Source organism: Electrophorus electricus, chromosome 15 (assembly GCF_013358815.1).
Source record: "Electrophorus electricus isolate fEleEle1 chromosome 15, fEleEle1.pri, whole genome shotgun sequence".
Taxonomy (NCBI): Eukaryota; Metazoa; Chordata; class Actinopteri; order Gymnotiformes; family Gymnotidae; genus Electrophorus; species Electrophorus electricus.
In genome coordinates this window covers 18881953-18892277 of record NC_049549.1, presented here as the reverse complement: position 1 = coordinate 18892277, position 10325 = coordinate 18881953, and the positions used below count along the sequence as shown (strand labels likewise).

The 10325-nt window shown below is 39.7% G+C and overlaps 2 protein-coding genes across 5 annotated transcripts; one reads left to right on the top strand and one right to left on the bottom strand.

Annotated features, from left to right (window-relative positions):
* Positions 1-365: 365 nt before the first annotated feature.
* On the bottom strand, positions 366-3681 carry trappc6bl (trafficking protein particle complex 6b-like). The gene is made up of 7 exons (XM_027017572.2): positions 3591-3681; positions 3199-3332; positions 2941-3008; positions 2640-2757; positions 2471-2554; positions 2003-2096; positions 366-1884 (listed from the first exon to the last, which is right to left on the bottom strand). The coding sequence occupies exons 2-7, from the start codon at positions 3286-3288 to the stop codon at positions 1853-1855; spliced, it is 486 nt and encodes a 161-aa protein (XP_026873373.1). The 5' UTR covers positions 3289-3332; positions 3591-3681; the 3' UTR covers positions 366-1852.
* Positions 3682-3995: 314 nt separating this feature from the next.
* Positions 3996-9088, top strand: si:ch211-116o3.5 (uncharacterized protein LOC325902 homolog). Of its 4 annotated transcripts, none has more exons than XM_027017563.2 (5): positions 3996-4396; positions 4681-5339; positions 5558-5863; positions 6050-6426; positions 7781-9088. In XM_027017563.2, the coding sequence occupies exons 2-5, from the start codon at positions 4931-4933 to the stop codon at positions 7856-7858; spliced, it is 1170 nt and encodes a 389-aa protein (XP_026873364.2). In that variant the 5' UTR covers positions 3996-4396; positions 4681-4930; the 3' UTR covers positions 7859-9088. The 4 variants fall into 4 exon arrangements, with proteins under 4 accessions (XP_026873364.2, XP_026873363.2, XP_026873362.2 ...); XM_027017562.2 differs by having other exon boundaries at positions 6050-6542; positions 7781-7868; XM_027017561.2 differs by having other exon boundaries at positions 6050-7870.
* Positions 9089-10325: the final 1237 nt, after the last annotated feature.

The window sequence follows — 10325 nt, the reverse complement described above, 5'->3', positions numbered from 1 at the left end:
CCATCAGTTACAAGCGTGACATGCAGGACAGAGAGACTCTCTGCCTGGACAGCTCCACCCCCACAGACCCTGTGAGTAACCTACATGTGTAGCATCAAAACCAACAGGTTTACACTGTGGAAAACACTTCAAAGGATAGTGTCACATTTAAAAATAAAAGCAAGTAATATTTTGTATAAAAAAGAATGAACTTAATATATGAGTTGAGAACCATGGTGTGGTACCAGTTGGAGAATTATACCTGAAAATCAGAGAATATACTACTTATGTTCATGTCATTATGTAGGTACAAAAATAATTTAAAAAAAAAACCTCCCCTGACTTTTTATTTATTAAGAATACAATAACTTAGTTACACTTCTACAGAAATTGCATAGCTTTTTATTCAGGTATTCCAGCAAGGACAGATATAGTCCAGCCAAAAATATAGCTAAACAAATACACATTTCTGTGTGTTTCCAAAAGCTCACACTACAAGAAAGTAAATCCAGATAATAAAAAAGGCAGTTTAAAAAGAGTAGAAACAACAAATGACCCCAAGCAGTTTAAAAAGGCATTAGCAGACAGAGAAGGATCACAGCTCAATCTCTGGCTGAAAACAATTGTTTATAGCAAAGAAAATTGATCTTCAAAGAGTCTGAACAAGGGTGTTTTTTTATTTGTATGTGTGTATGCTTTAGCTGTCGAGCCTAGTCCTTGTAGTTGTTTGTTTCTTATAATATCAAAAGGTTGTCACAAAAACAAACAAATCTCATGGTAGTAATAAATCAGTATGACCGTAGTTTAGCTAACATTGGCCAAAGAACAGAGAGGAAGAATAGGGTAGACTTGAGAATCTAAGATATTTATGACCATTAACATCCAAATTCTCATTTACTTAATTCCTAAAGTTTTTTGGTCCTCTAGGGATGATGTGAACAGGCTCAGCTGGCAGAGAGCTCTGATCCACATTCACGAGAGCCTCTCTACCATGTACTGGATCTGCTGAAGTATCAGAGAACCAAAAATAATTAGCCCTGCCAAAGAGATAAATGCTACAGTGCAGTTGTTGTATTGTCTACACAGCAGTTATAATCAGTTATAACATAAGGCTCTACTTGTTTTAATAATCACCAGACTTGCTTCTGAACCAGCAACGCTTACACATATAAAAACAAAACAATAAAGAATGGCACTGGAGAAGAGTGTAATGAAAATATTTCTCATTGTTTTTCCCTCCTACAGTATAAAGTGCACAGTTTTCACTCATTTAAAATCTCTGTTTTTGGCAGCAAATTGTGTAGAATGGAGGTAGAGGAGTAAACTTCAAACAATTTGGCAAACATTTGTGTTCCGCTGTCACTGCCTCACTTCCACACAGCATGAAATCCAAAGAACACAGGATGAGTTGAGCAGCATGTGCAGAAAACACAAGACTTTTAATTTGGCAAATATGCTAGAGGTAATAACAACAACCAAAAGCTTTACTTTGTATCTCAGTAAAGGCTATCTGAAGAGTGGAGTTTCTGCTGATTGTCTGAAATCAAATGGTGAGCTAAATTTGAAGAAACGTTTTGTGATCATCACATATTACTTTCACTTGAAGGTCTACTTAGTCTTTTTTCCTTTTTTGCTACAGATTTTACTAGTCCACCCCAGCCTCGTCAGTGTAAGCATCAAAGTGTATGTGTAACAAACTGGTGTGTCACATTGTCTGCAAAATTGAAAAATGACAAACATGACTTTTTCAAAAATATACGCTGTAACCACACTCTCTTTTGTGAACGCTCCGGACCTATTGTACATTTACATTCATTTTATTTTGACCTGGAGGAAAAACACCAAAAGCTGTCGATGTGTGTTTCTGTCCATTTTAGGTTTTCTGAATTACAACCTGAAATTTGCCTGAAAAAAAAGAAAGTATGTTATTTTTACTGCAAAAGTACTAACAGTGTTCTGTGTATGTGTATGTGTATGTATAGGGCTTTAGTGCAAGTTCTTTATGATGGTAGTGGAAACTCACTTGAGGGCATCAAAGCAACCTCAGCAGACACCAAACTCTCCAAGCCCAGACTGGACAAAGCTCCCCTCAACAAGCCACAGGGGAATGCCAAATACTAGAAGACAAAAACAGAGACAGCTTTTCATCCATAATATTTAATGAAGATTTTAGCATTACGTTTTGTTCGGTTAAAAACCACAATGTTTTCTTTTGCACCTACATTCACTTCCTACTTTATTAAGAACACTTGTTTATTAAGTACACTTTGTAGTTACCAGCGCAATAACCATAAGCATGTCCGTGTTACTGCTGGGCTGAGAGCAGTGATTCTATGGACCAGTGATGAACACAGTAGAGGATGGGAGACAGGCTACAGTCGAAATCTTTATTAAACCCTAATAAAGTGTTTGGTGAGTACAAGGTAAATAAAAGGTAGAAAGGACAAATAAAGTGTGAAGTGGAAGCTGTATGAATATATCACACTCTTACTTTAGGAGCCTCTTCAAGGTGCTGCTTTCCACTGGAGATTTGAGTTAACAGTGCAAATGTGTTATCCTGTAAAACATATGTACCCTGTAGAAAAACAAATCACTGTCAAAATAAATGCTTCACATGTGTCAAATATGTGTTTGATTCCTTCTGAAGTCAAATGACAGACCTGGTGGTTGGTCCTCAAGTTGTCAATTTGCTTTCTGAAGATACTGGACCAGAAATCTTTACAGAGGAATTTCATAATATCCAGTTCATCTTTGAAGGTGGGGTAGTCTTTTGTAAACCTTGTTAGCAAAAGATCAAAAGTTTTCATGCATTATTTCATCGTGGGGGGAGGACATGCTTCTCTGTAAGGGAATCACTGACTCTTATGGCTGTTTTCTTGCGCCACCTCCTGGAAAAGTCTGTAACTAAATAATCTATTACTACGATAACAGGAAACGTGTAAGCAAGCCTTTGATGTTTACCTGTCTGTTAGGCCTTGTCCCACTCTGAAGCCCATTCCTTCTAGTATGGATAAACCTGTCACTCTCTCCTTTGAAAAGAAAATAGCTCCCGTAAACAAGAAGTAGAGATGTAGAGAAGCGAGACGATGCCCTTACTGTTATAATTTGTGCCAAACCAATGTTTTTTAAAAAGGAACCTCTAACAGGTACTTTATAACGAGAGGTTTCAGACCGTTGAGGACGTTTAAAGTTGGCTGATCCCAAGCCAAACAACGCTACCGTATCAGGATCGTCCCGCATTCTGGGCTCCTTGTAAACATAAGACATGATCTCCATGTGAAGAAACTCGAAGAGAACGTCGTCTGCCATGCTTAGTGAGCTCGCCCAAGCCGGCCAGCTTCCTCTGGTCGTGTCTGTAAAGGTACATTTAGAGATGAGTAATGGGCGCTTTTCTCTGGCCGTGTCTGTCTGTAAAGGTACAGTTACAGGTTCATTTAGAGCTGTCCACTGAGTAGCTCTCGTACACATACACAGCACTGCTACTGCTGACCTACAGTGGAAGTGGCAACTTACAACTAGCTATAAACAATATAACGTTAGTCCAAAAATCACATGTATGCGGAACATGAACATATATCGACAAAAGAATGCACACGGTGAAATAAACTTACTTATAATGTGTACGAGAGAGCAAACACCGTAGTGAACCTAGCTTCTCTCAAAATAAAGCTATATGTTTTGTTTGAGACGCTTGAACTATAAACATTTTCTATTACCGCCACCTTATGTTAGGGGTTGGGAGTTATTCCTGCTGAGCGGAAAGCCCCTAAAGGCTTATGGATATAATACTCTTGATATTTTTATTTAATTTTATTTTTATTAATTTTTTTTGTTACAGTATGATTAAAGTTCTTGGTCCGTAGCTGTGATCTTAAAACAAAGCACCGTCCAAGAGTTGGCTAACCTAGAAGACTTGCTGACTCCGATATTGTCGCTAGGTGGCAGTGTTTATTTCTTCAGATATTTTGTCAACAAGCAGACGAAGTAGAAAAATTGCTAATCCAAAATGGCTAACTGCAGGTTACAGAAGTAAACGTATTTGTGTCTGGATGAGTAGCATAGCTAGAGGCAGCTGGCGATAGGTTGGTCATAAAATGTGTAGCTACAGTACAAAGTGCGAATGATTATTCTAGCACATGTAGGCAAGCAGCTTCCTACTTATCTGATAACCATGACTAGAAATAAATCCTGCAGGAAGGGTTATATGAACGCTAGCTAGCTAGCTAAACTAAACTAAGCTAGCTCTGATAATGACTGAGTCTCTAACACAGGTACCAGCGACAGAGCAGGTGTGTTAAGGTGTCCCTCAGTCAGAGTTTTAAAAAGCGTAGGACGTGAGCCGCTTTACGTTATAATACTAAGACCATGGATGTCTGACAATATCAGAATAGTTTCGGGTAGAAAACTGATGTTTCAGGTAAGCTTGTTTATTCACACAAGTTAAAGCAAATGAGATGATTGACACTTCAAACTGAGCCATGAATCTTGTGATACCTAGATAATAAGTGAACGATTTATTGGCTAACCATCCATAAAAATAATAAACAGTGCATTAACAAGCATGCTAAAATCGTGATATTGCACACCAGTGGGATTCAAGTCTGTACTTAGAATTCAAGTCCTGGATTTTGTAATCCCTTGTAGTTGATTAAATAATTAATGTAACTGGTTGTCCACTTTGTCATCATCCCTGACTCCTAGATAAAGGGAAGGTGGAAAACCTGTAGGACCTGGACCCTGAGGACTGGGATCTGATTGCCTGTGTCCTACATTGGGATCTGAATTCTTCTGTCCTACACTGTTGGCAGATATCTAATGGTGTACCATTAGTGACCAGTTCATCAACAGCAGTTAGAATCACATAACTAAAATGGTTAGCTATTGATCTATATTTCAAATGCACATCTATTAGATTCTGTACCCAATGGGCAGCTACTTACGGGTGTAGACCATGAGTCTGAGTGAGAAGAGGCCCAACAAGTGGTGGACTGAGTCAGACACATTCGCCATGCTCACCCTCATCGAGCAGCTGGACCTGGTCCGCGAGCTGGACAAGAAGCGACAGCGCAATGACTCGCACTTCCGCCGCTTGCGCCAGGCCCTGGCCAAACGCGACGTGCACTTCACCGTCAACCAGATCCGCAACCGCTGGAAAAGCCTCAAGCACAAGTACCGGAAAATCAAACTGGCGAGCTACCGCAGCCCTGCAGCGCGGCTCTCCGCCATGGAGGCCTTCCGCTACTTTCGCAGGTTAGACCGCATGCTGGCCTGCAGGTCCAGGGTGGGAGGCCCTGAAGAAGGAGGGCCGAGCGACGGCCGAGGCCCAGCAGGGGAGGCGGACGTGGAGGATCACATAAACAGTACTGCTCCTGTTTGCCTGTCGTTGCTTCCATGCATGGAGTAATGTCTTTATTTTGTCAGTAATCACTAAAAGCTCACTGCATGCCTCCTACACTTTTGCATTATAATTTGCATTAAGTCTGATAATTTGGGGATTTGCTGTAAAACTGAGATGAATGCCGTTAAAACTGTGGTTGCGGGTCTGTATGTTTCACCACTCAGCTTTGTCTCACTGCAGTTTTAGGTGATGCTGGCCAGTGCTGTGCTCTAGCCCCTTGGCCTGCTGGAACATCTTCACTTGAGTCTGAAACTGAGAGCATTGCAGCTAAGCTAGAAGCCAGTGCTGATGAGGGAATGAACCCAGAGGACATGGCCAACACTGAACCGTCTGGCTGGGCTGCCGGTGCCGATGAGGTCATGACACTGGGATTGTCTGGAGAGTACCTCTACACTGTCAAGACTGAGCCCCAGGCAGATCTTAGCCCAAGTCATGTTTTACATGGAAATACAGAGGGCACTGGAAACAACAAAAACAATTTTGCAGGCAAGTGTCTGGTTAACACACACTGTTGACATAAGACTGCAATGAATAGAACCTGTTTTTGTTATGTTTTAATGTAGATTGTGATTATTGCCTTTAGACCTTTATCAGTATCCAGTTTTTGTAGTTGCAAAAGATGGTTTTAATCAACACAAATCTGTAATGTATTTGAATTATATTTTCCTACAGGCACGTCTGAGGACACCTGTGGCCTGATTTTACAACAGCTCACCATTCTGAACCAGCAGCTGGAGGAGCAGCTGGCTGAGCAGAAGGCCTTCCACTGTGGAATGCTGGGCATGATGGACCGGCAGATCGAGGTCCTGGAGCAACTCTCCAGCCTCACCTGCAAGCAGCAGCACCAGCCCACTCCGGAACCCAGCGAGAGTGACACTTCAGCCAGCCAGAAGGTCCAGGAAGCCCTGCTGCGCATCCTCCAGGGTGTGGAGAGCCACCAGACACTCCAGCCTCGCCTTTCCAGACCCCCACCAGCGGAGCCCACCGCTCCCCCCTGGAGGGTTTCTCTCGTGGAGGTCCACAAAAGGTCACCTTCTGCTGAGGGGGAGGTGAGCAGTGAGGCTGAGGCCACCAGCAGACCAGGCTCCTCCAGCCTGCCACCTTCAGACCTGCTGTCCTCCTCTCCCAGGAATGGTGCTTTGCAGAATGGGCTCTGTTAGCACATGTGAGTACGGGGGCACATCCTGGGCATTGAGAGGCCAAAAGGAAGATGTTATCTTCAGACTTTTTTTTTTTGTCCTTTTACATTCACTATATTATTTAGTTATTAAATATGGCTGTGTGAAGAATTAAGAATTAGGTTCTTCATATACCTAGTTATATGACGAACTTCATTAAAACTTTACTGTTAGCACTTCTTGTGGCCTACCTGCTAACATGAGTAAAGATAACTTCCAAAATTCATAATTAATTTATACATGTTGCTTATTTTCATTTTGAATGACTTAGAATTAGAAGATCATCATGGAATGATAATAGCCTCTTCATTATCTGTCAATCACAGTAAGTCTCAGAATATTTGGTCTATGAAGAAAACAAAAGTCAATAAATATTATGGATTCTATTTATGGGTGCACAAAGACTGTTATGTCTTAAGGGTAGCATTACAAAATGCAGAGCCCTTTCTGGCGAATGCATGTCGTGAGTGCTTCATGAGAGTGGCGCTCAGGGAAACAGGAAGTCCATGGAAATTGGGGAGGGCAGAGGAGTGTTGCTAAGTTCAGGAAGTCGTGGGACTTTCCCAGTAGTTGTCTGAGAGCCACATTTGTCTAGCACAACATCTAAAACCCATTGTGGTCTGATATTTTAACGATGGCACAAAACAGACATGCAAATGTATTTGTTATTTTCAGTGCTATAGCAGAGCCTGGTGCTGGCCCTCTCCCCTCACGCCCACAGTGCCCCTCACGCCCACAGCGCCCCTCATGTCCTGTTGCATGTTTTGCACGTGTTAAGTGTTTGTAAACAAGCCCCTTCCTGGTGTTTTCTTTGAGGGAGGGCAAGTTAAAAAATGGACAGAATGGTTATACACTACTTATGTATTCAGCAAACATCTCTCTGTAAAAATGACAAATCTAGTAAAATTAAGGGGAGTAAATGATCACATCAGTGTGATATGCTGAGAAACTGAACTCAGATATGCTGCTTTTTTCCTCTTTTTATGGTTTGTATACAATAACATCAACAGTACTTGAACATGTAGATAGTTATTGTTAAAACTAGAACTGTTGTCAATTACTTTGAGCACCTAAGATCTTAGTAAAGATTATCTTAAGACTACATTACTTAATTTTTACACTAACACTTAAATGTTTTATTTAAAGTATTTATTTATTAAAATAATTGTACCAATGGCAAGATTTGCTTTAGTACAGTCTGACAAACATTTCTTACACCTTGCAGAAAGAATACTTGGGTGACCCACTACTAAGATGTTCACAAGGCAGCAGTTCCGTTACCTTCTACACTATTTTCAAGTGACTTATTCCCCTAGGGAGGGTAGGTGGGTTGGTTATTTATGTTTGTTTGTTTGTTTGTTTGTTTGTGTTTATTTATTTACTCACTGACTACTGTAGTTTTACTAAATCAAATAACAAGTATTAGTCCAGTAAGCAGTGATTGTCATGGGAGCATGAATCTAAGATTGAGCAAAACTGCAGTTTTTAAACTGTTTCTTTAAAAGAAGTTTATAATCGGTGTTTGTTGTCACCTCAGAAATTAAAATCAAACTGGTAAAAAAAACATGTTACTGTCTATATATTAATATTTTCAGACATTCGCAATCACCTCTCAGGATTGTCTCACTTTCTGCTTGAGAGAAGACGTGAAACACATTTTTAATTAAGCTTTTCTGTTTTGTTTTGGGTTTTTTCGCTGTCAGTGGCATTTAATTAAAACCACCAGTACACACACACACACACACGTTGGTACATATTCTATATAAGTAATATTATCTTATTTCATCTACCTGTTAAACGAACCATTCATAAATTTATATTTCTTTCCAGTTGAATTAACAGACTCATCTACTTCTGTATTCAACAAAACAAATAAACAAATACCCAATTAAAACTGAAATTAGTAGATGTACAGTCCTTTTCATTATGTTAATTATTATCTTAATGTAGAATCTCAGGGGCTTTTCTTTAGATCATTAGGGGTCTGTACATATTTTGTTTTTTGTTTGTTTTTTGCCATTTCTTGTAGAAGGCCCATATAAATACAACTGTATTTCACTGGATTAATGACAGGTTTTTTAATATGTTCTTGCCCTCTTGTTTGTTTTTATTTACATGATTTGGCTTGTTTACCAACAAAGTAAATAAAGTTTAAAACCAGTACTGGTAAACATATCTGTGATTAGTGGGTGTGTTGTACTGCATTGCTCAAATTAGGCTGCCAGTTATTACAATTGCTTACTCTGTTGAAAGAACTCTATTGTAACTATCTCTGTAGAACTTTTACCTGTCATGATTATTCACTCTTCTGAAGTCTTTGTTCTTTGTTCTTTGGAGACTCTACTTTTATTCTATTTTGATGACCAGTTAAGTGCTTGAAGTGGAAAACGAGAGCCAGGTATGTAGTGCTGGTTCTGGTCAAAGCTTTGATGTATAATTGTCTGAGAGTAAATTTTCCCAATATACCAATTTACTTTTATCTTGGAAAGCAGACCATTGGAAAATTGCTATAAATAAAATTTGCTCTTACGATGTTTACAGTAATATTTTTATGTTTTGGGGTGGGTGTTTCAATTAAAGTAAGACAGCTTATTAATGGCTAGCTATGGATTTAGGTAAACATGGTTGTCCAAGAGCATCACTGAGAGTTCACCACTGAACTATGGTTTACCAGTTGTGACTAGCAGGCTAATACTGGGTCTTAAACATCCAGTAGGCCTATAAAAATATAATAAATACAGACATGCTTTCAGTATCAGAGAATCAGCAAAGTAGGCTAGTTATTTAGGTCAGTAAAATGTCTTTGAGGACTGTCTTAGAACTGCTGAGAGCAAAGGCAGGAACAATTATTGAGTAATAAAATGGCTACAGTAATAAAAATGCAACCTATAAACACACTGCTATCACATTATAACTTCATCTCTGTGTTAGTTTAAATAGACCATTTCATTGTACTCATCCAATTAAACCTTCCAAGGTATGTATCATTCATGTGACTGCAGTCAAACGCATGGTTCTTGTGTTTAGTTATATAATTTATCCTTTATCATCCAGTTTTTAAAAACTATGCCAAATATAAACATATTTGGTGCATAATGTTTTAATAATACTGTGCTTTGGGTTTTTTTTCTCTGCGATCATCCTCTCCTTGGTTGAGGTAGGCTCTGAGATTACTTACTTTGCCTTAGATTCTGTTAGTTCAAGGCTTCTTGTCTAAACCTAGTTTCTTGTTTGCTCTTAGCTGTAATTACTTACTGCAGGTGTAGTTTCGACTTGGCCTTAGATGTGAACTGGGGAGCTTGCCCCGAACTGTTAAATTAACTGAACTGTTAAATTAGGATGATTCCACTCAACACATGCAGAAGGCCTTTGTTGAGCTTTTCATTTAGTTCCTCATCTACACTGAGACCAGACCTCTCAAATTCTTCAAAGTATCTTTTTTCTCACACTTTCTCAAACTTTCATCACATACGTTCACAAACCTAGCATCTTTCTAATCTGAAATGTGTCTAGCAATTCCTGTCTACATATCCCACAGATCACCTAAACACTCTCATTATCATAGATCCTTCAATCTCAGCAACCTCATTTACTCTGGATGTTCGACACAATCACAGGGCTCGGGGATTGTCAATCTTCTGTCCAGAAGGCTGACTTCATCTCAGCACTAGCATCCCTCCACTTCCTACACTTCCTGCCTCTAACAGACCTTGATCACCCCTGAGAACTCAGTGACTCCATCTGCCCTGTCCTCCGCCTTTTTATTCACC

Bases quoted from the DNA above. Each gene is read 5' to 3' on its own strand.
- trappc6bl (XM_027017572.2), bottom strand. From the start codon at position 3,288: ATGGCAGACGACGTTCTCTTCGAGTTTCTTCACATGGAGATCATGTCT. The intron at 2,555-2,639 runs GTCTGTCATTTG...GTTTTTCTACAG, and splicing joins ACTTGAGGACCAACCACCAG to GGTACATATGTTTTACAGGA. The intron at 2,097-2,470 runs GTAAGAGTGTGA...TTTGTCTTCTAG, and splicing joins ACCTTGAAGAGGCTCCTAAA to TATTTGGCATTCCCCTGTGG.
- si:ch211-116o3.5 (XM_027017561.2), top strand. From the start codon at position 4,931: ATGAGTCTGAGTGAGAAGAGGCCCAACAAGTGGTGGACTGAGTCAGAC. The intron at 5,340-5,557 runs GTACTGCTCCTG...GTCTCACTGCAG, and splicing joins CGTGGAGGATCACATAAACA to TTTTAGGTGATGCTGGCCAG. The intron at 5,864-6,049 runs GCAAGTGTCTGG...ATTTTCCTACAG, and splicing joins CAACAAAAACAATTTTGCAG to GCACGTCTGAGGACACCTGT.